General features: G+C 43.5%; 1 protein-coding gene across 1 annotated transcript; it reads left to right on the top strand.

Moving 5' to 3' along the window:
* Window positions 1–34: 34 nt before the first annotated feature.
* On the top strand, window positions 35–17,038 carry FEM1B (fem-1 homolog B). The gene is made up of 2 exons (XM_077746540.1): window positions 35–845; window positions 10,736–17,038. Exons 1-2 carry the CDS (start codon window positions 598–600, stop codon window positions 12,369–12,371), a joined length of 1,884 nt encoding a protein of 627 aa, XP_077602666.1. The 5' UTR covers window positions 35–597; the 3' UTR covers window positions 12,372–17,038.
* Window positions 17,039–24,474: the final 7,436 nt, after the last annotated feature.

Below are 24,474 nucleotides of genomic sequence, written 5' to 3'. Positions count from 1 at the left end.
AGGCTCCCCCCTCAGCGGGCGTGGAGCTCCGAAGCCATCGGCCGCGTCTGGCGCTTCGGAGCTCTGGTGGGCGAGCGCCCGCGGGCTTCCCCCAGCCGGGGAGGACGCAGCGCGGAGGCGGAGGCGGAGGCCCAGGCGGGTTCAGGCCCCAGGCCCGGCGGCCCGGGGCAAGCGAGACGCGCCCATCACTGGCCACCCGGGGCGCGTGCGGTCCTCTTGGGACCTCGCCGGCGACCCGTAGCTCGGGCGCGCGCCTGTCGCAGCCCGCAGGAAGGAGGGGTCCGGCCCGAGGCCCAGGGCGGCGGCCGCCATGGAGATCCCCTCGGCCCGGGGCCGGCGCCTAGGGCCTTGGGGGCGGCCCTGATCGCCCGCCTCCCTGCCCGGGCCGGGTCGCGGACGTGCCCCCTGCGGCATTCGGCCACCTCCGCGTCTCCGCCCTCCCCGGGCCCCTCTGCTGCCTGGGGGCGGCGGCGGCGACGGCGCCCTGTTGAATGGGCTGTGAGGGCCCAGGTTTGACGCGCTGGCGAACGCGGCCTCCGGGGGCGCCAGGCAGCAGCAGCGGTGGCGACCAAACGGGTGTTGGAGTTGGCGGCGGCCATGGAGGGCCTGGCTGGCTATGTGTACAAGGCGGCCAGCGAGGGCAAGGTGCTGACCCTGGCCGCCTTGCTTCTCAACCGGTCTGAAAGCGACATCCGCTATCTGCTGGGCTATGTCAGCCAGCAAGGAGGGCAGCGCTCCACGCCCCTCATCATCGCGGCCCGCAATGGGCACGCCAAGGTGGTGCGCCTGCTGTTAGAACATTACCGGGTGCAGACTCAGCAGACGGGCACCGTCCGCTTCGACGGGTAGGTACATCCCAGCCCCTCTCCTAGCGCCCCGAGAGGGGCCTCCCCCCTCCTTCCCTCTCTTCCCAGAGGCATCACTGCTTCCTCTCGGTGCATCCTCCTGCCGCATCCTTGACCGCTTCGTCTCCCGGGGCTGAGACTTCATCCCGTGTGTTGCTGCTCATCCTCGTCGGCCCCTAACCCCCATTCCCTCTGTGCGTCAATAGCCACACTTCTGCCATGACATCTAACCGGTATTCTTCTCCACGAGAGAGTCTGGGAACAAGTCGTCTGGAGGAGGTGCACCTTTCCAGGGTTTACCTTTATCGATGGCGGGGGTCGGAGCCGAGAGCAGAAATTAACGCGGTCAGCAATTAACATTGAAGACTTCGGTTTGACGAGTTATTTGGTCACCCCGTTTTTACTCCTTCAGGCGGGTTGCTGTCGAAATAAGCCCCTAGAACTCCAGCCTCGGGAGGGGTCGTCAGGCAGCCAGATATCCCAAGCAAGACACGATGCTGACCCTTCCACGTTGCTCGGGGTAGAGATGTTGACTGCAAAAATGGCACTGGTCCTGATAACAGCGGATGATGCTATTGTTAATACACATTATCTTGTGATATTGTGAGGAAACTTGATAGTTTGCTGTTCCGTGAGATGGGGAATTAAATTCTAGGTCTGGGTGTACATATCTTTGGGGTGTGATACTATTTAACACAGAACTGTCAGGTTTGACAGCGGTCTGCTGTGCTGGATGATTACAAAGTGTCTTACAGATTACAAACTTCATTGATTGCATTTGTTTTGGTTGACTTTGGTGCCAGTATATAAGCTCTTCTAGCTTTTTTTTTTTTTTCCCTTCCTTTTCAAGGTGGATGTGGCCCAAGCATAAAGATGTGTGTCTTTAGTTTCGGTGCTTGAAAACTGCTTGGCTAAAATCGCATGGAAAAAGCGCTTCTTGAGGATGACTAGGGCATTGTCGAATTTTGGTTGATTCGCTTTTACGTTTAAATAATAGAAGCTTTTTCTTCTGTTTTAGATGAGAAGAAAACATTAGAGTATTACATTTTGATGAACTGATAGCCTGCGTTGGTGGTTAATATCCTGTGCCACCTCCCTAGACATTAAGGAGATGCTCTTTTTTCCTGTTGATTGAAGATGGCAACCTGATTCGTGTTTGCTCTCCCTTCCTGGCTTCTGTGTCCTTTCTATAACTGCCTGCATTCCCAGAGCCTTTCCCGTACCCAGAGAAGTGACACAGAATGACCGACCCCTGAACTTCCAGCACCATTCCACTTGTATAGGTACATGCATTCCTTGAGATGTATCATCTACCGGCAACACTGCAGCTAAGGAGCTTGCTGGGGCCTGTTCCGAAGAGTGGAGAATAGTGGTGAGAAAAAATAGTTTCCTAAAGTATTTGGAAAGGCTTTGCTTATTGCTGTCTTCCTTAACCAGAAAAGAGAAAGGTATTTTGAGATGGAACCAAAAGAACTTGAAATGACTGGAAATATAGCATTGAGCCTGTATAGTGGATTATCTTGCCCGGTGTTCTTCACCGGCCAATGAAATGGAAGAGTTCAGTAGGCAAACCCTTACTGAACTCCTGCTGTGTGCCAGGCTCCGTAGTAGGGATTGGGTATGCAGAGGTAAATAACATACTGTTCCCGCTGCGGAGGAAGACAGTCTATCGGGGAGACAGAAATAGATATATAAGTGAATAATTGTATTTAAAGTTTTAGAAGTCTTTTGGACTACTAAGGGAATACAGGAAGAGGGAGTGCTCAGCTTTGCCTGGGGGAATCAGAGATGGCTTCCTAGGTGAGGTGACCTTTGAGTTGGGTCTTAAAAGAAGTGAAGAAGAGAGGCAACAGCATGGTGAACTTGGCAGTGACCAGTGTTTCAGCGTGGTTGTAGAAAGGGGTTCAAGCTGGGGAGATTGAGAAGAGATTGTGGGAGACTGGAGTGAGGTAGAGGCCAGATTTTGATGACTCTTGGGAAGTAGCGAGTTGGATTGGTAAGACTGTAGTTGCGAACAGTTCTGTCATTTGAGATTTTGGCTGAGCATTCTTTCTGCCCTTCAGTCTGTCTGTTTGGTGTGTGGATTGTTACAATTATGAATTTGTTGGCTGCTGTGTAAAGGTAGTTGAGAATTTTATTTATTAAGTGCCTGCAGTGGGCCTAGCCCTATTTATTACATCTTCTGTGGAGGATACAGAAGAAATACAAGGTTTCTAATTTTGAGGAGCTTACCAATGATCTAACAAGGGAGGATTGAAGTTCATGGCCACCTTCCTGCCCACTCACACCACTCTGTGAGATTTTGCAGTTTATTCCAGTCATTTTGGCATTTCAGAACTAGATAAAAAAGAGTGTTCTTTGCAAATGTCATGATTTCGCTCTGCGCTCATTCCAGACATTGTGAAAATGGCCTGAATGCGGTGTTAACAATGTGACGCTCACTCATCCCTTAGGGGCTGGCTCTTTGAGAGGTACTTGGCTGAATCGCCCCTTAGATTCCATTGGCGCTTGAGAGCCATGGCCAGGTGGGGACTCACAGGTTCTCTCTGCGTGCTGAAGTAGTTTCACTTCTTATCTTCATTCTAAGCAACAGTTATCTGTATAATTATGGGTTTGATATAGTGTGTGTGTGTGTGTGTGTGTGAGAGAGAGAGAGAGAGAGAGAGAGACATTAAATATCTTATTAAAATCTTTTTAAAGTTTATGTTCTGCCTAAAAATTTCTATTATATCTTAGGAAATTAAAGTGGACTCATAATAGAGTCCCACGGAGGAAGGGACTGCCTGCCTAGATCAAGCCCCACGGTGATATTTGAGCCCTTGTTCATATTTTTAGGAGTAACATTTGAGATTATTTTACTTATGGTTTAATATGTGAAGACTAAACTTGACAGACAAGTAGGCAAGAAATTTTACTTGAGTGGAAATGAAAGATCCTTTAATTGGAGAAAGAGAGACTGTTAAGAATGTTATAGAAACGAAACAGAACAGAGGTGAGGTGTCAGGTGACCATGGAATATTGTGCTGGCCTGAGTTCCTAGGGCCTGACAGCTCTGGGCCAGAGTTTCTGGGGAACTTTGTCCTAAAAGAGGTTTGCTGACATGGATGGGAAGGAGAACAGGACCTCTGGGAATCTCAGGCTTTTTGTTGAGTTCTCTTACTTTTAAACTTGGTGCTAGTACTGATAGTTTTGATGTCCTGGTAGAGGACAGGCTTAAGGGGCACATCATCACTTGACTTCATTTAAAAGTCATTACCGGGGAGTATATATTTTAAGAAACTCCATTTGATCTAGTAAATGATTTTAAGGACTTTGGTTAAAATAAAGTATTCATCATTTACATTTAATGAATTTTTATTTCCATTTCAAATACTTGAACCAGACATTTTTATTTCACATTGAACCTGGAAATAGTTCTACGTAGTTTTGTGATCAGAAATGTTTTTAAAATTTGTGAAATGTTTCTATCTGCTGTGTACACTTTGTTTAAAAAGGTGAATGTCAGATTATAGTTTCTTGATATTTATATATTTACTTACTTAATTTTATTGTTTTTTTTTTTTAATGTAATCTCTCTTCCCCCAACGTGGGGCTCAAACTCACGACCCCAAGATCGAGAATCGCACGCTCCGCCAACTGAGCCAGTCAGGTGCCCCAGTTTCTTGATTTTTAAAATTAAAATACATAATAGAGAATTTGCAGTGCAATTTGGACTGAGTCTAGAAAGATCATTGTTTTTATAGTGCTTCTCCCATATGGACTAAGTACATACTGCACTAATTTTATTATATATTTATTTTCAGTTATAAATGTGTTTGGTTAAGTTGTTTTGAGGAAGTCTGTGCTCATAATTGCAGCTGAATTTTATGGACAAAGGAATGTCATAGATTTTAGGCTTGTAATTCCCTTTAATGTATTTAATTTTCAAAATTTACTAAGGCTAATGTTTCTGAAGGACTAGTCATTTTCTTTTTTTTTTTAATTTTTTAAATGTTTTTATTTATTTCTGAGAGAGAGAGTGTGAGCAGGGGAGGGTCAGAGAGAGAGGGAGATACAGAATATGAAGCAGGCTTCAGGCTCTGAGCTAGCTGTCAGCACAGAGCCCCACGCGGGGCTCGAACCCACGAACTGTGAGATCATGACCTGAACCGAAGTCGGACGCTTAACCGACTGAGCCACCCAGGCGCCCCAGGACAAGTCATTTTCTAATACATTCTGCAGTGAATATTTTTGTCCTAAACTATTTACTTATTTAAAATTGTTTAAGATCTATTTTAGAGAGAAAGCGAGTGAGTGAGGGAGAGAAAGAGAATCTCAAGCAGACTCCACACTCAGCAAGGAGCCCAACGCAGGACTTGATCCCATGACTCTGGGATCATGACCTGAGCCAAAATCAAGAGTCGGATTCTTAAACTGACTAAGCCACCCAGGCGCCCCTGTCCTAAACTATTTACAATTTTTAATTGCCTCAATAAAAATAGATAATTGAAACTTTTTTGAGGCTCCTGTCACATCATTATATGGAAAAATGGAAATGATTAGGCTACACCACAAAAAGCATTAAACTATTACAAAAAACCAAGTGAAGTATGTGCCTGTAATTTAATTTTTACTCCTACATCACTAATTCTGGGGAATTTTTGGATGAGAAAAATATTTTAATCACTTTTTGTCTCTTTTCTTCATCCTTAAAATGGGGGTCATATATGTCTTATATGGTTATTGTGAGTTAAAGTTAATGTATGTGAATGCCTATTTTAATGTGAAAATTTTGAGTTTTACATGGTTTAGGTTCATGTTCCTAGAATATAATAATTTTATAATAATTTTATATTTTTAAAGTTCAAGGAAACTGGGGCACCTGGGTGGCTTAATCGGTTAAGTGTCTGACTCACAGCTTATGAGTTCAAGCCCCACATTGGGTTCTGTGCTGGCAGCAGGGAGCCTGGAGCCTCTTTAGATTCTGTGTGTGTGTGTGTGTGTGTGTGTGTGTGTGTGTGTGTCTCTCCCCCTCCCCCGCTTGCACTCTGTCTCTCTCTCTCAAAAATAAACACTTAAAAAACAGCAAAGCACAAGGAAACATTTAACTATGTAAATGTAACATATTAACTATGTATTAATTTTTGATAGACTAATAATCAGTTTGAAAATGCTGTTTAAAGTTGTGTTTGAACAATGACATGTATTGTGTTTCCTTACATTTGATGCATTTTATAGTTTCTAGAGTACTTTTGTGTTTCAAATCTCATGTAAACCTTTTAGTTATATATCTGTGAAATAAGCATAATAACAATTTTGACCTTGTAGGGTTATTGGGAGGAGGGATTAAAATGAGATACATTGCATGTTGAGTACTTAATACAGTGAGTGCTTGGCACATTGAAAACATTCATTTTAAACTCTTTTTCTCTTTGTCATTTTTGTTTTTAATTATGCATATTTTTAGTTAAGGTAGAACAGTCTAGTAAGGTGAATAAATTTTAAGTGTACAGTGGCACCTAGGTGGCTCAGTCAGTTAAGCATCTGACTCCATCTGTGGTCCGGCCATGAGCTCCGTCAGTTAAAGCCCGGCATTGGGCTGTGTGTTGTCAGTGAGGAGCCAGCTTGGGATTCTCTCTTTTCCTCTCTTTCTGCTTGCTCTCTCTCAAAATGAATGAATAAACTTAAAAAATAAAAAAAAATTGACTATATAATGTAATAAAATTTTAATATGTTTACATTCATGTGAATACCTTCTAGATCAGTATGCAGGACGTTTTTATCTCTCAGAGATTTTCCCGTGTCCTTTCTCCATCAGTTCCTCTCCTTTCCCTTCCTAGAAGTAAAGATTATTCTGACTTATATCACCAGATGCTAGTTTTGCCTATACTTGAACTTCCTATAAAGGGAGTCGTACAGTATACTCATCTGTCTCTTTTTTTGCTTAACACGTCATCTATCTATGAGATCATCTGTGTATTTGCATGTATCAGGTTTTTTTTTTATGTTCTATAGTATTGTATGAATCTAAGGCAGCTTCTTTATCCTGCACATAGATATTGTAGGTGTTTCCAGTATTTGACTTCTACAAATAAAGCCGCTATGCCCATTTTTATGTAAATGTCTTCCTTGGTGGATATTCGTGTTCATTTCTCTTCAGTATATGCCAAGGAGTAGAATTGCCGGGTCATAGGGTTGCTGTGTTGCTAAACAGTTTTTCCAGAGTACCTGAAAACAGTGCATTCTTACCGGCACCGAGAGTTTGAGTTGCTTCACATCCTGGCCAACACTTTGTCATGTCAGTCTTACTAACTTTATGTAGCCATTCTGGTGTCTGTGAATTGGTAACTCCTGGTTTTATTTTGCATTTCCCTCGTAATTATCTTGAACATTTTTTCATGTTTACTGGTCACTTGACTGTCTTCTCTTGTGGCGTGTACTCCTTTAGTCTTTTCACCCATATTTTGGTTGGGTTGTTTGCCTTTTCTTTATTGATTTGTCAAAGACATTTAATGCAAATATCTTCTCCCAGTGAGTGGATTGCATAGTTACTTTCTTCACAATATCTTTTGATGAATTGAAGTTCTTCATTTTAATGAAGTCAAATAAATCCGTTTTTTCTATGATTAGTGTTTTTTTTGCATTCTGTTTAAGAAATGGTCATTAATCCCAAGGTCATTAAGACAGTCTTTACTGCTTTGCTTTTCATACAGATGTATGCCACTTCTCCAATTTTTATGCATAGTGTGAGGTAGAAGTCAAGATTACTTTTTTCCCATACAGTTACCTAGTTCTTTAGGACCATTGTTTGAAAAAGACCATACTTTCTCCCTGATTTTCAGTGGAGCTTTGTCATAAATCGAGAGACTATGGGGCTCGGTCAGTTGAGCATGCGACTCTGAATTTCAGCTCAGGTCATGGATCCCAGGGTTGTGGGATTGAGCTCCACTCAGCGTGCAGCTGCTGGAAACTCTCTCTCTCTCTCTCTCTCTCTCTCTCTCTCTCTCTCTCTCTCTCTCCCCCCCCCCTTCTCCTCTGCTTCTGCATGCTCTCTCTCAAAAATTAAAATAATTAATAAAAAGAGGGTCTGTGTTTGTGAATCTGTTTCTGGAGGATTCTTTCGGTTCTATTGATACACTTGTCTATCCTTGTGCCGGTGACACATTATCATTGTCATTGTGGTTGCCCGTCAGCCGTTTCTTGGTTGTTCTGGGTCCATTATTGCATCTCTGTATTCCTTTTAGAATTAACTTGTCAGTGTCTCTCTGTGTGGCTATGCTGGCATGTATGTGTACACACACACTCTCTCTCACCCACCTCTGCTGGGGTTTTGATTGGATTTCATTGACTATAGATCATTTTGGCGGAGAATTGACATCTTAACACTACTGAGGCGCCTAACCATGAACATGGAATATCTCTCCGTTTATTTAGATCTTTAATTTATCTCAGGGATGTTTGGTAGTTTTCAGTGTAGAGGTCTTCTATATTTTTCATTAGATTAATTCCTAGGTACTGATATTTTCTGATGCTCTTATAAATGATACTTTCTTTGATAGTGAAAGAAAAAAATTTGAACTTTGTATAACCATGACAACAAAAATGTTAATGAATTTTAATGAAGCTGAATTGTTTGCAAGAGGTACAGTTGGCAACCATTAAAACTGTCACTGATGTAATGTCTTCTCTTTTGGACTCTGGTTTAAAAAATCAATTAACAGGTGGCATTTACAAAAAATAAAATTTAAAAAAGAAACTTCAGAAATCTCGTTTTTCTTTTTCGAGGTTTGTCTTCCATACAGTAAAATGAACAGATCTTAGGGGTGCACTTTGATGAGTTTTTTCCCTAAATATCCACCCACGTAGCCTCTTCCCAGGTTAAGATATAGGACGTTTCCAGAAGCATTAAGCCTATTCCCAGTCAGTTGTACACCCTTTCCCGTAGGTATCTTCATAGGTCCTTGTTAGTGAGAAGACTTTTGCGTCATTTTGTGTCATTATTTGAAACTGAAGCAGTAACTGCTGGAATTATTATAAAGTGGGTCTTTTCAGGAGAAACAACAGACCGATGGTGTTTTGGGGGTATTGTTAATTGGAGTTAAACTATGATATTTATATTATACCAGGGAAATTGTACTCTTTCATTTCATGGGTGATGTAATTTGACCTGTGTTATAACATAAGGTTGTGTAACCAGGAGCTCAGCAGTGAGGTTTTTAATATAGATACTTAATTGTTCCAGTAAATATTGGTTTTGTTTGACCTTTTCCCTTAACACTTCCAAGTATACTTATTTTAGTGGCGTAAGCACAGTAGATCTAAGTATCTGCAGCAAAAATCTACTTTTTAGGTCTGATGCTCAGTAATAGGATAAAAAGTTGAGAAATTGAGGTTGGGGGAAAAATTGAAGGTAGAAAGACAAGATAGGCCTCCTTGCAAGTCTGATTTTATATAAGTAGTGAACCTAGTGTATATTAGACAATAAGTAAGTGGTGACTATGAAGCCAAAAAGTGCTAACATAGACTGAAGGTCAGGGAAGATGCCCTCTTGTTTTCAGGAAAATGCTAATTGTTTCCTGCTGTTAATATTTTTCTCCAGTGGTTTAGTTGAGGAACATACATAAACCCCTAATATACACACATATAAACATATTTTAAATTGTTTGAATTTTTTTTGAGAGAGCTTGTACATGCATGCACATGTGCACAAACAGGGGAGGGGAGAGGGAGGGAGAGCATCTTAAGCAGGCTCCATGCCCAGTGTGGAGCCAGACTTGGAGCTCTATCCCATGAACTGTGAGATCATGACCTGAGCTGAAATCAAGAGTTGGACACTTAACCAACTGCGGTACCCAGGCACCCCTTGAGATGTTTATTCATTCATTTATTTAAACATTTGTTTATTTAGTTTTGAGAGAGAGACAGAGCACAAGCTGGGGAGGGGCAGAGAGTGAGAGAGGGAAACACAGGACCTGAAGCAAGCTCCAGGCTCAGTTGCCAGCACAGAGCCCGACGCGGCGCTTGAACCCACCCACGAACCGTGAGATCGTGACCTGAAGCGAAGTCGGATGCTTAACCTACTGAGCCACTCAGGCGCTCCAGAGATTTTTAAATTGGAGTATAACAGATGGAGAGAAATGCACTAATTGAAAGTGGCTTTTCAGAAAGTGAACATATGTGTTAAATAAAGTTCGTTTTGTGCTTCCTCCCACTCTCTACTCCCCTTATAGGGAAACAGTGTCCTTCTGACTTCTAACACTACAGATCGGTATATACACGTAGTAATATATGTACTGTGTTTGGTTGACTTTTGCTCAGTGTTATGTTTATATGATCCTTCCATATTGTATGGAGCGGGACTTTTTTCATTCTCATTGCTGTGGTAGAAGTGTAATATTTGATTAGCTTATTAGATAATCTTAGGGAAAATGATCTGCTTAAATCCTTATTTTCCTAACGTAGTTTTCTAACGTAACGTTAATATAGGGATTAGGGTAGTTTTCTTACATATCGAGAGAAATTGTGGTCCTGGGGGATCATGGGAAGGAGGAACGTGCTTTTTCTTAAGACCCGGTGCATCAACTAGGTGGTAAGGACGTTACGAGCCTCTGTATGTTTCCTCTGTGTTTTCTGAAACGTATTTACTTTTGCTAGTAAAAAATCAGTGATTTTTTTTTTTTAGGGTTATATACTTTGGTAATAACAATAATAGTTGACATTTATTGAGCTTATATGAGGTATAAGTACAGTGCAACATGCTTGACCTCACTTACCTGATTTTAAGGTAAAACTCATGTTTTATTAACGTTCTGTGGATCAAGCTTTTGGTTGGTGCAAATGAATGTATTCTCGAAGCTTCAGTTAGGGCAAGTGGGCTCCATTTTCTGACGGTTTGTTCTTATCGTGAACAGGTATGTCATTGACGGAGCCACCGCTCTTTGGTGTGCAGCAGGAGCTGGACATTTTGAAGTCGTTAAACTTCTAGTCAGCCATGGAGCTAACGTGAACCACACCACAGTGACCAACTCGACCCCCCTGCGGGCGGCGTGCTTTGATGGCAGACTGGACATCGTCAAGTACCTGGTTGAAAATAATGCCAACATCAGCATTGCCAACAAATACGACAACACCTGCCTGATGATCGCAGCATATAAGGGACACACCGACGTGGTCCGATACCTTTTAGAACAACGTGCCGATCCCAACGCTAAAGCACATTGTGGAGCCACAGCGCTGCACTTCGCAGCCGAAGCCGGCCACATAGACATCGTGAAAGAGCTGATAAAATGGCGCGCGGCGATAGTAGTCAACGGCCATGGGATGACGCCATTAAAAGTAGCTGCCGAAAGCTGTAAAGCCGACGTCGTCGAACTGCTGCTCTCTCATGCTGACTGCGACCGAAGAAGTCGGATTGAAGCTCTGGAACTCTTGGGTGCCTCCTTTGCGAATGACCGCGAGAACTACGACATCATGAAGACGTACCACTATTTATATTTAGCCATGTTGGAGAGGTTTCAGGATGGTGATAACATTCTGGAGAAAGAGGTTCTCCCACCAATCCATGCTTACGGGAACCGAACCGAATGTAGGAACCCTCAGGAACTGGAATCCATTCGGCAAGACAGAGATGCTCTTCACATGGAGGGCCTTATAGTCCGGGAACGGATTTTAGGTGCGGACAACATTGATGTGTCGCATCCCATCATTTACAGGGGAGCCGTTTATGCGGATAACATGGAATTCGAACAGTGTATCAAGTTGTGGCTGCACGCCCTGCACCTGAGACAGAAAGGTAACAGGAATACCCACAAGGATCTTCTTCGATTCGCGCAAGTCTTCTCACAGATGATACATTTGAATGAAACGGTGAAGGCCCCAGACATAGAATGTGTTTTGAGATGCAGTGTTTTGGAAATAGAACAGAGTATGAACAGAGTAAAAAATATCCCAGATGCTGATGTCCACAACGCTATGGACAACTATGAATGTAATCTCTATACCTTTCTGTATTTAGTGTGCATCTCCACCAAAACACAGTGTAGTGAAGAAGACCAGTGCAAGATCAACAAGCAGATCTACAACCTGATTCACCTTGATCCCAGAACTCGGGAAGGCTTCACCCTGCTGCATCTGGCGGTCAACTCGAACACCCCGGTTGATGACTTCCACACCAACGATGTCTGCAGCTTTCCCAACGCGCTTGTCACAAAGCTCCTGCTAGACTGCGGCGCTGAGGTGAATGCAGTAGACAACGAGGGGAACAGTGCCCTTCACATTATCGTCCAGTACAACAGGCCCATCAGTGATTTTTTAACCTTGCACTCTATCATCATTAGCCTGGTTGAAGCTGGCGCTCACACTGACATGACCAATAAACAGAATAAGACTCCGCTAGACAAAAGTACCACTGGGGTATCTGAAATACTACTTAAAACTCAAATGAAGATGAGTCTCAAGTGCCTGGCTGCCCGAGCGGTTCGGGCTAATGACATTAACTACCAAGACCAGATCCCCAGAACTCTTGAAGAGTTTGTTGGATTTCATTAAGCGACTGGATATGTAAAATCGTTTAATGTGGTGCTAAAAAGTAAAGGACTTTAATCACAGACAATAGAATTATGTGTTCATAAATTCTGCTTTTCTTTCCACTTCTCTTCCTCCCTACCCATCCTTCCTTAGTTCTATATTTGGTCTTTTTGCCTCATGATGGTAATTGATCTCAAATACACTTTAAACAAAGCCGCATTGTTTAGGTGTAACTATAAGGTGTCTGGATATTGGTCACTTAGCCTTTCCTTCCTTCCTTCCTTCCTTCCTCCCTTCTTTCTTAATTAAAGTATAATTGAGATACATTATATTAGTTTCAGGTGTACAACATAATGATTCGACATTTGTAATTTTTTTTAAAGGAATGACTCTAAAATATTTTGTTTATGTGACAAGGGACGTTTATGATTTGAAGTGGATGTTTTAAAAACTGCCTACAAAAGTATTTCTGTTAAGCCTGTGTCAGTGTGCTATCCTTGCAGCAGTTTTGAGGATTTCATGAAGAAAAACAACTAAAAAGGGACCATTAAAAAGTCCCGGGACACCCAGGTGTTCTGCACGTGCCAAGCTGCCACAGGTGGTTTTCACTCTTCCAATATTTATGCGGAGTCATACAGCACATCGTAACGTCGGGAGGATTTCAAAAAAATACAGCTGCGGATTAATCTGAAAATGTGCTAATTTCTTAATAGTCATAAATTTATAAAGTTAAATCCATTGAAATTATTGCATTATGCTGGCTGGTATGCACAAGGGAGTCATAGTCTTAAAGCAATTTTTCAGAGAATATGGATGGACCATTTGCCGTTAGGCTTAAATTCTAAAATTCTTTGGTCTCTGTTTTCACGTAACTTCTCTAAATTGCAGCAGTCTGCGTTTGAACTCAGCTCACAGACATGTAAAAATGACGAATACTGTGTTTTCTTATGAAACAAATTGTCATAACATAGTTATGCATTCTGTTTCTGTCGCTCTCTCCCTTTTCCTCCCGTGTGGTCTCTTTTTAAAACCTGGAAACTTCTTTTCCAGAAGGCACTGTTTGTGCCCCCTCATAAGGTGTTTATGATGGATGAAAAGGAACGAGGATGTTTGTAATTTGTTCACTGTCTTTACTTTGTCCCTTACACCTAGTAGCAAAATCACTAGTGTGGCATAGGAAATGAAATGTTGCTGATGATAAAAATTATTTGCGGTGCTGCCTGGACCGTAGTTCTGTCTGAGAGCTGAAAGTTAACCACAGAATGTCACCGACCGTGATAGGCTGTGCAGAGGTGGATTTTTGTTTCGTTTCGTTTTGTTTCATTTCGTTTTGATGGCAGCATTTGAACTGTCAGACTGAAATTGTATTCTGTGATTATCTTTTAAGCATCACAGAAATTCAAGTAAAGGAGATACACCTATTTCTATTGATGTTAACAATGATAAAGTAAAATGAGCTCTATCTGTATTTTTTCTCTCTAGTGCCAAATGAATGCCTTAGCTCCTCCTAGTGCATGGTACTGTAAGTGAAGACCTGCAGCTTTTTTTCTTTAATGAAGAGCCTTATGGTGACGTAGTAACATCAGCTCTAAACTCAAAAAAACACAAGCAAACCAACCCCAAACGTGTATAGTTTCAACAAACATTTTATGTTTGCATATTGTTTTGTGGAGTATAAGAGAAGAGTTGCAGTTGGATCAGTATAAAACATAATGACCAAGCCAAAATTAGCACCTAGGGCCTTAAATAAAGTAGATGCCCCCGACAAAATGAAATAGTTTGAAGGGTGGGAGGGATTGGAAGGTGGGAACCTTAAAAACTTTGTCCCCTAAGGATGCAGGATGCTTTTAGGGCCACTGTAGTTATACCTCACGTTCGTCTTGCTTCAGCGAGGAATGTTTTGATGGCAGATTCTGTCATGGTAATGTATTTCTGTCTTCCTAACCAGAGGTCGTTACAAGGAGGGTTTTTAGGATGGCTTAAAGGGAGATATTTGAATGAGCCCTAATTTGAAAATCACTGGCCTTGATCCTTCCGGTGCAAATCAAGGAAATACTGTACCTTGCTCTTGGCAACTCTTGTGGCCTGAAAGAGAAAATGCACGTCCTCAAGGTGAGCGAAGCACACCTTTTCCACAGCTTAGAGCAGACCCTGTGTTTTTCAGGCTTCAAGGCCAGTTTCTCTGACAGTCTGAAGAACGGCTCCGATACTTGCTATTCAGTTGGTTCCATTATTAATGTGTATGATTTTTAAACACCAAAACTTAAACTATCAGATGATGTTGCATGTTTTAAAAACCATGTCATCCCTTTGGCTACCCAGGACCAGCACTCTATTTTAGATATTACGTATTCGTACAGTGAGGATAATGATTATATGTACATATCCAGACATCAAAATGTACTGATAGTGCTTTGGAGAAGGGATGCATGGTGGAGAGAGCGCAGCTGCTGACTGAAGTGCTGACAAGGTGTGAGAGTCTGAAGACCGTGGAATGAACCATGAGCTCTGCTAATGGTAACATACTTTTCTACTATAGTGTCGTAGTACATCGTGCGCTCTGTTGCTAAGGATCTATTTCTGTCTTGTAAAATAAATCCAGATATGTATTGTGAAACCTCTGTATAAAACCATTCTTGAAACAAGTGATCTACATGCCTGTTTTATTTGTTTTTGGTAGAATTATTTTAAGTACGTTTAGCCAAATCCTTCCCAAGCGGAGATTTTGTGTGTGTGTGTTTTGTTTTTTAAACTGTTTATTATTACCATTTTTTAGGAAAATAAATCGGTAAGAAGGGTCATAGTTCTGTGTCTCTCGGCTCATGAGAACTCTAGGCTGTCTCCATTTTCCAGCCACTTTTGTCATTTTCTGTTGATTATTGGTGGAAGTATGCTTCAGCTTGTAAGTCTTCCTTGATAATATTACACATTCGGCCAAAGCTGCTTTGTCTCGCTTAGTGACTGTCCTACAAATTTGGTTGAACGAGCGGCCCAGGAGGATGAAAGCCTGGGCAAGCCAGGTGAAACTTACGTGCGTTTTATGCTTTTTCAAAAGAGTTGGTGAAATTGAACCCTTGAATTCAGGTAACTATTCAGCTCAAGGAATGGGGCAGCGAATCCATCCCCTCCACTGATAAAGAAGGGGGAAATTTTTGATGTAATTTGATGTGGTTTTTCTCAGTCTAGCCTGGCCTGCTCCGGCAGGCCACGGTCCCACTACCGTAAGCTTCTTTGCTGTGGGAATTTCACATAAACAAACCAAAAAGCAAGCTTCGCTCTTGCTCGTTTCTGGGAAGGGTTTTGGTTCCGTGCACTAATAGTCGATTAATAACTGATGATTAGGGGAAACCTAGAGAGGTACGATAGCGCTGTTTGAAGTAACAAACGATTTGGGGGCCGCAGCTCCCTACGTGTATCAACTCTGTATTGGGCAAGTGTCTTTACGAATTACGATCCCAAGGGAAGAGCGCCCTGTCCCCAGTCTCCACTGCAGTTGAGGCAGCTACTTTACCATGAGACAATTTTGGATTACTCGTGCAGAAACTTTTTTCTTTTTGGGAGTGGGGCAGGGTGAGGAGGGAGTTGCTGGCCCTTGGATTACAGTGTGCTGGGTTTAGAAGCAGCCAGTGATTGAACTAGTAAGTAGATGGATAAAAGTAGAAAGGACTTGTTTTTATGGTAGATTTTCTGTAAAAAAAAAAAAAAAATCTTCACTGTTCCTTTTTTAGCCTAGCCAGAAGTATCTTTGTACAAATGACTCTTCTGTTTTCCTCACTGACTGTGCTGTAACATTGAGATGGGTTAAAGAAAATGAAACTCTGCCTTTTTTGCTCTACAAAAAGTTACCAGTCCATAAGATGTTAAGCCGTGTGTTTATCTCCACTCTGAAAAGGCACAGCTCTGCCCCGGAAACCCTCTCTGGAAGGTAGAAAGCTCCTAGTTACGTACGGCACACTGCAGGGCTTTCTCATCCGTGTCTGGCAGACTCGCCCAAGTCTTCAGGTGGGCTGGGTTGTAGGGACAGCATCCTCTCTCCCAAATATGGGATCTGAAATACATATGCTGACAGTGATGATAGATACATTAATTTTTAAAAGTGTAAAGTAAACGTGCTCTGTAGTCCTAGGTTTGTGGCGTGTTCGTTTGTGTTAATGTGCAGGGAAGGGACATTGACGTGATGGTTATGGGGAGTGTATCTTGATATGTGTACAGGGCCGAGTATTGCTAAATTATCAACAGCTTTTCATTTAGGGGTGAGCCATGTGATGAGTGGCCTAATCAGCAAAACGAAGGAGCGAAGATGTAAGCTTTGCCCCGTGATGAAGCAAACAAGGTTTTGTATCTGTTTTTTTTTTTACCAGGTGTCGTAAAATTTGCGCATGGCTTTTTTTGTTGTGACTTCTTAGTAATTGGCAGAGGAGAAAAGAGGAGGAAGCCCCTCAGCTTTGCTAACCGATCTTTTCAGAGGTACATCGTTGGGGAGTTAAATCTGACTGGCCTAATGTGTTGAAAAGAACCTATCCTTTCTGATATTCACCCCGTCCTGTAATCCTCCGTACAGGGGAGCTACACTGTTGTATTCTAGTAATTCACTGTGATTTGTAACAAACCAGTGATGTCATTCTCTTGCGCACTTTTGTCAAACCATTTACGTGACTTTAATAAACATAGTAAACTTGCTGACTGCACCAGAGGTCTGTTAGTGATTATATTGCATGACATTTTCTATTTGAGTTTGACATGTAGAATCATTTTTAATTTCGTGGCAATTGACAGTCCTAATAGCCCAGCTAATCTGAAACTAACAATATTGCTGTGTAAAAGGAAAAAAAATGGTGTTTGTGTTCAGTAAATGTTTGAAAACAAAACAAAACAAAAAACCTGCCTTGCAGTTTGTGTCTTTATTGTTCAGTGTGCCTTAGTTGAGATGCTCTTTTGTTGGATTCACTTAAAAAAGAGTTGTCAGTTATATGTGCTTGGGGAAAAAAATTCATAGTAGTAAAGAAAAATTCAAATCATAAACAAAACAAAACAATGTCCTTTTCATCTCTACCTGCCTCCCTCCCATTTGGACTCTTAAGAGAGCTATCGCTATTCCTAGTTTTTTTTAATAGCTTCCCAGAATTTTTCTGTGCATATATGTTTATTTCTCCTTTTCATTTTTTGAAAATGCAAATGGAATTTTTCCTGTTCTATTCCGCATCTTGTCTTTTTCATGTAATATATCTTAGATTTCATTTTGGTATGTAGTCGTTTGGGTTTTTCTTTTTAAACAACTTTCTAGATTTAATTCTATGGGTGGGCTTAACATTTATTTAGCCAGACCTTGTTGTTGGACTTCTAGGTTTTCAGTTTATGGATACTGCAAATACTGCATACTGCTTCAGTGAACATCCTTATATACTATGTTCATAGAACAAATTCATTCCTAGCACTGGAATTTCTGGTTTAGTGACTCACTGTTTAAAATGTTGATAGAGGTCACTTAATTGCCTTCCATCTACCTGCACTCTTACTGACATCAGATTTTACCTAATCATTTAGTTTTTGCCAAGGTGATTAATGAAAAGTAGTATTGCATGGTTTTGATTTGTGTTCTTTTATTATGAATGGGGTTGACACTTTCATATATTGACTGATCCATTTGTATTTTGCTTGCTTTTGGGTGGTGGTCTTTGTCTTACTAGTTAGAAATTCTTTGGAAGTTTAAGGAAAGTATCTCTGTCATATGTCACAGTTTGTAGTTTGTTTGTTTTACTTTGAACATAGTCGTTTTTGTATCAGAAGTTACATTTTTATACAGCCAGATTTATAATTTTTAAAAATGGATTCTGAGTTTTGTATCTTGCTTGTAAGGTTGTCTCCATTCCAAGATCATAAATCTTTTTTACCCGTGTTTTTTTCTAATGCTTTTACGGCTTCTCCCTTCCATGTTTCCTCTCTCTTCTTTTTCCCTTCCTCTTCCTCCTCCTCCTCTTTTATCTACCTAAGAGGTGCCTGTGTGGCTCAGTCGGTTAAGCATCCAACTCTTGATTTCAGCCCAGGTTTGTGAGATAGGCTCAGGTTTGAGTGATCGAGCTCACTGACAGTGCGGAGCCTGCCTCTCTCTCACCAAATAAATGAATAACCATTAAAATAAATCAATCTTGTAAGGATTCAGATAGCCAAAGACCTCCTTAATTATTTTCCACTGATTTCAATCATAAACTAAACTTCTACTATGTAATTAGATCTTTTTCTGGGTTGTCAGTTTTATTCTGTTGATCTCGCAGTGTGCTGGACTGCGGATTATTGTCAAGGCTCTATCATTTACAAGCTCTGTGACCTTAGGTAAGGTAAGTTACTTTTCTATCGAAGCCTTAGTTTCTGTATATTGGGACAATAATATTTAATTTGGACTGTGATGAGCAAACGAGAATCAAGATGCTTACCTCACAATAACAAAGTGCTTGACGCATAGTGAAGTACCTGGTTAGCGTTAAATATTCATGCTAGTGGGGCTCATCGTTCATTTGTCTTCTTTGGGGAGGGGATATGTTTTTTTTTATTGTATGTTTATTTTTCCAGATGAATTTTGGTGTTATGTCATGTTGAAAGATGATTTTGTTTAGCATTGAGTTAAGAGATTATTTTAGGGAGACTTGGCTGTCTCTGTAAGTCTGAGCCTTTTTATCCAAAGGAAAGATAGTCCCATGTAGTGAAGTTTTTTGTCTCTTAGAGAGTTTTTAAGTTTTTTTTCTTTAATGAAGTTCTTGCAAATATATTCCTTTTGTTATTAGGTTCCTTGTTTATATTGTGGATAGGAGCTTTTTTCCAATCACATATACTTCTGAATGTTAATGTTTTTACATAGGCATTTTACTGGATTTGCCTGTTTTGAAAAATGAAATTTTTCATTGCTTCTTTTGGATGTCGCAGATACACTAATCATCATTTATAAGTAAAGCTTATTTTGGCTTCTTATTTCAGTATGCATATTCTATATTTTTTCATTTACCTAATTAACATTGGTTAAGATTATCCAAAGAGTATTAAATGGTGGTACATGTTTGTTTTCAAATTTAGATTTAGGGAGCCATTCCAGTCCCTTTATAAAGACCTGAAAAAAAAAAAAAAAACAAACCATGAAGTGCAAGTCTCTCATTTTATAGCTGAGGATGTAGACTTAGAAGGTTTGTCCATCCAAGGTCACACAAGGGTTGACTGTCAGAGCCCAGGGTGAGCTCTGGGTCTTGACCCACTGAGCAGTGCTCTTTCACTCTCAGCCTATTGGTCTGGGGCAAGCAAAGATCCCCTCAGCATCTCTGCCCAGTCCGTGCCTAGCTGTAATACCCAGCCGGACTCTGGAAATCATCCAGACAAATTCTAAGGCATTCTTTTCCACTGTGTTTCAAGGACTGTCTGCTCTATTAAAGTAGCAGACGATCGGGCTAAAGAAAATACTGGCAGTAATATATTTCATCAGGTACTTAATCTAGAAAATGCCTGTGTGAGAGGCAAATTTCAGGTGGTTCATAAAGCCTTCGCATGTTGGCAAGCTTAGACAAAGCTATAGCTGTCCTGGTTTCGCTGTGCTTTGTTCATGCGGTGTGCTTGGTCTGTCTGGAGCGCAGTACTGGGGTGCCTTCTGGCCTCCAATGGACACCCCATCCCAGGGATGCACGTACACAAGTAAGAAAGATGGCCCCTGCCCTTGGTAAGCTTGTCATCTAGCCAGATGCCCCTATTTGAAATCTGATTTTCTTATTTTCCTCAGATCTTAATTTTCATTTCCCAAATAAATGTTTTTGATGTTGCCTTTTGACTCTGGCTTGGGCCATTTTCTGAAAACCGTCCAGAAAACGGTGTCATTTGAGTTGTTGCTTGTCGTATTTTTCTGTAGTGCCAGGGAGATAAGGAAAGAATGTGCACGGCTGCTCTAGAAAGAATGAGTGTGTTAAGGAACGGTGCCCCCTTCTTTTCCAAGAAATTGTTTTTCTGATCCTACCCTGCTTTGAACCTTGTGAGTTTGCTGGGTACACGTTAGCCTGTACCTTCCTGAGAAGTTGCAGAGCCCAGGTGTCGGGCTTCTAACCCCCTCCATGCTTAACTAGCAAAACTGCTCCGTTCCTGTTTCAGTTCCCGTTTGGAACGTGGTGTCCTACTTTAGTGTGATGTCAGAGCTGATGGAATAGATAGTGACACGAAAGCGCTGGCACGTTTTAGTATGGTCACTTAAGCTCGCTCGCCCTTTGCAGAGAGTCTAGTTGATGTTAATACCCCTATTAGGATAAGTTTTTGAGATTTCAAAAAAGTATTAAGAAGTAGTGCAGAATAAAGGGCTGACGTGACCTTAACTGGAGGTGAAAATGAAAGACTGTGGTAGTGAATGAGAACAGGAGACCACTCACCTCTAATAGCTGTATTAAGTTAAGTCACCCAAGGCATATCTGGTGGTTGGAGACACCTGGCCACTTCCTGTCTGGGGTGAGGTGTGGTTGCGGCGAGTCACGCTGGCTGTTTCTCTTAGAGGCTGCTTGGCACCCTGGGGCTTGAATCCAGGGGACTGATGGAAGTCTAGAAGTCTAGCTTTGTATTCAGGAGGGCGCTGATGCTAAATGCCAAATGCCGATGGAGAGGGCAACTTGTCTTTTAAAGACGTCTAGGAAAGGCCAGTTCCATACCTTCTGTCGAAAGCCCTGCCACTTGTACTCTCCCTCTCAGTTGTGTTTGTGTTACCACTGTCCCCCTTCCACCTGATAGCTATCCTGTGACCCAAGGGCAGCTGGGGAAGGCGCCACTGTTTAAGAAACTGACAGTGAAGTCTAGAGGATAAGAGAATATTGTGGCTCTATAAATTTACTGTGCTTAGAATGACCTCACAGGAATTGGACCCGTGAGGTCTGGGGTAGAACTCAGACTGTGGCTCTGATCAGGGCGGCCGTGGAATCCCACTCTGAGCTCAGCTCTGGATAGATGATCTGCTCTAGGAGGCACGGTTTGCCCTCCAAGCTTGCCCACACCATCTAATGCGAGAAAGCAGCAGCTGGCCGGAACTGAGGGACACCAGAATTGATGGCCGCTTCCCTATGGGACGCTGGGTGGTGATGGCAAAGGGTTTGAGGCCTTTCTCGAGTCTACCCAAGGCCTGCACCTCAGCTTCCGTATCTTTTCGGAGCGCCTGCCTCCACCCCCGACGTTAGAGCAGCAGTGAGACCTCCTAGAGCATCGCCCACGCTTCACTTCACAACTCCTGCATCTCTCCTCTCCGAGACTGGGAGCCCGGAACTTAGGAAATCCTGAAAACCCATGGACCGAATTCTAAAACCGTCTTCTGTTGGTATTTGGTTTAGTAGGGTCAGACCTCGGCCCATGTGTTTCTCTCCTAAGCACTTGTTTGCTATAAGCTTGCTTACGCAGGTGTCCCGTGGCCACCTGAAAGTCAAGCCACCTGTCTAGAGTAGCGTCTAGGATGCTGGCAGTGCTTTTAAAAGATGGAACCATTTTTAAGCTGGTTTACACTTCACGTGAGCACTCTGAGTTCAGCCCTTGGCTCCATCATAAATATTCTTAACTACAGACTAGAGCATTGCTAATAATATCCATCTGTGAACCACAGTATGAATTGTATGTTGATTTGCAGTTGCATTTTGGGCCGCCTGCCACTAAATGCTGAAAGTGCTGCAGAGACTGCTATTCGTCTCTCCTCTGGAAAATAGCGAATGTGTTCAACTCCTCCGAGAGTCCCCTTGGGGCTGGGTGAGATCTACAGCAGATCCCACTCCGGAGACTTGCTGGAACAAGAAAGTCTTCCCAGCTCCAGGCTGGAGTCGGGTTAACTTGAACATTGTGGGGACAGCATAGTCCCCATTACTCATAATGGAAGCTCACCTGTGCGTGTTAACCCCTTGTTTCCTAGCCTATGTGTTGGCCTCGACTCAGCACATCTGTCACCAGGGGAACTCTAATAAAAGAAAAACGATACCCTGGCCCCTTTCCCAACCAATTACATGTTGAGTCCCTGGGGTGGGTCCTTGCACAGATATCTTTTAAAGCCCCTCAGGCCTGAGAACTGCTTTAGCACGAGCGTTGCTCCCTGTTAAATGCATCTCTGCGCCCTACCAGGAACTCTGCAAAACCTGTCGTGATCATTTATACCCCAGAGCAGATAAATTCAGAAAGGGGGAATTGATAAGAGAAATAGATGAGAGAGACATGAGGGGAGGGCCACAGGCCTTGATGTGACAGATTTCTGCCTTTTGACCAGTTAGTTCTTGGTGTAGGGCCAGAGTGGGGCATGGAGGGGCCGTGGAGCCCTGGGGACAAAGGCGGCCTTCGATGGGCCGGAGGTTCCCATCCGGTCACTTATGGGCTGCACCTGACCTGCAGGTGCGTTTTGTTTGGCCTGCAGCGTGGTGGCACACAGCAACTCTTTAAGTGTGCCCGCCAGTGCCTACAAGGCCAGTTTCACGGGGCCGCGGTCTCTCTCAGTTGACGGTACCGGACAGGAGACCATGCGTGTGCAGTTCTCGGAGGCTCCTTTAGTCAGGTGCTCCATTCCTGAGCACAAGACTCCAGGGACACTGGACTGTAAGTGTGTCCTTCCGATTTGGGGTTCACCATTTGAGAAGAAATATTCCCATAGTTACGTCGTGTCGATACCTTCCGCTCCTTCAGTGATCTCGCCCCCAGGCTGGGCTGTAAGGACTATCCCACCTCAGAGAGAGCAGTCCCAGGATGAGTGTGATTTGCTATGGATCCGAGGGCTGTCTCTTAACTGCTCTGGCTCACAGTGTCCTCGTCTGTGTGGGCGGGGGCGGGGCAGGGGACAGGATCAAATAATTTCTAAGTTTCTGCCTCTGGGGACTCCAATGGCACGAGATTAGAAGGGAGACCGCTTGGTTTAAGAGCAGCCTGTGTGTAAAGGTGGAGAAGTTCCAGAGCATAAGGTCGGCACTGAAATGCCAGCTTGGAGAAGTCTGGGAGGCCAGAGAGGGAGGAGGCGGAAGGGAGGACGGAAGGACCAGGGCGAACTGGCGGTCTGGGAGGGAGGAGGTGCTCCGTCACTGGAGATGTCCCTCCCAGACCACGCAGCCATTTGGAGGGGGTGTTGTAGGGAGCGAGCGGGTGACAAGCCCTTCCAAACATTTAGACATGATGGGAAGGAAGCAGGGGCCCCTCACCCACCGCCTTTCCTTCAGAGAAAAGACACCGGCTCCCCGGAAGTGCCCTGCTCACAGAACGGGAGATAGCACCTTGGGGTTGTTTTCAATCACCTTTTTTTTTTTTTTTGTATACTTTTAAAAACATTTACGACAGTAAAGGTCGTACTGTGGGGCAGGGAGACAAAGGACTTTGATGCATCCCCCTTTCATTTATATCTCAAAACAAGATTAAGGCATAAATTACTCGCTGGGCACCGGCGTGCCTGTTGTCCTCAAGGCGCCGTCACTGGTGGTACCACTTGTCCCATGGGCCAGCGGATCAGGATCAGGTATTTGCCACCGAAGTTCCACACGCTCGGGTGTCCCTGCACCGGCTTTAACCAGTGCGTTCCAGAGAGCACCCCTCGGCAGTGCAGGCTGAGCCCTTCTCTCTAGTGCTCGGTAGGTGGGAGGGAGGGATGGGAGGCTGTGCGTGTGTGTGTGTGTGTGTGTGTGTGTGTGTGTGTGTGTGAGCGCGTGAGTGCGCGCATGTGCACATGCGTGGAGAGGTTGGTGATGCAGGGAAAGGAAGCTCCCCCCTGCTACCCCGCTGCTGGGCGCTACTGGGCCTGGAGCCGTGTTGCGCTCAGGACAGGCAGGTGGGAAGACCACGAGGGAACGCGGGACCCAGAGAGCGCACCCACCGCAGGCCCCCGCGGGGTGCTCGGCACAAAAGCTGCTGCGGGGGGTGGGGGGGGAGTGGTGTGCGGGGCTGGAAGGCCCACCTGCCTCCCATCTCGGGGTGGGCGCCTCATATTCTGCGTCCCAGCTGCCCGTCGGTCAGTCTCCATGCCCCAGGGTCTTTCTTCATCCCTGTCCAGTAGCTGTCACCATCAAGCCCTTGGGCCCCGGGGTTCATTCAGGGGCAGCTCTCCTGCCTGGGGAAGGGGTGGGTGGGACTGGAGAGCCTTGGGTAGCGCCGGGGACCTGGACCAGGTGCG

The sequence above is a fragment of the Crocuta crocuta genome, unplaced genomic scaffold (genome assembly GCF_008692635.1).
Source record: "Crocuta crocuta isolate KB4526 unplaced genomic scaffold, BGI_CrCroc_1.0 scaffold130, whole genome shotgun sequence".
In the NCBI taxonomy this organism is placed as follows: Eukaryota; Metazoa; Chordata; class Mammalia; order Carnivora; family Hyaenidae; genus Crocuta; species Crocuta crocuta.
Note: the sequence above shows the minus strand (reverse complement) of the source record. Positions and strands in the feature narration are given on the sequence as shown.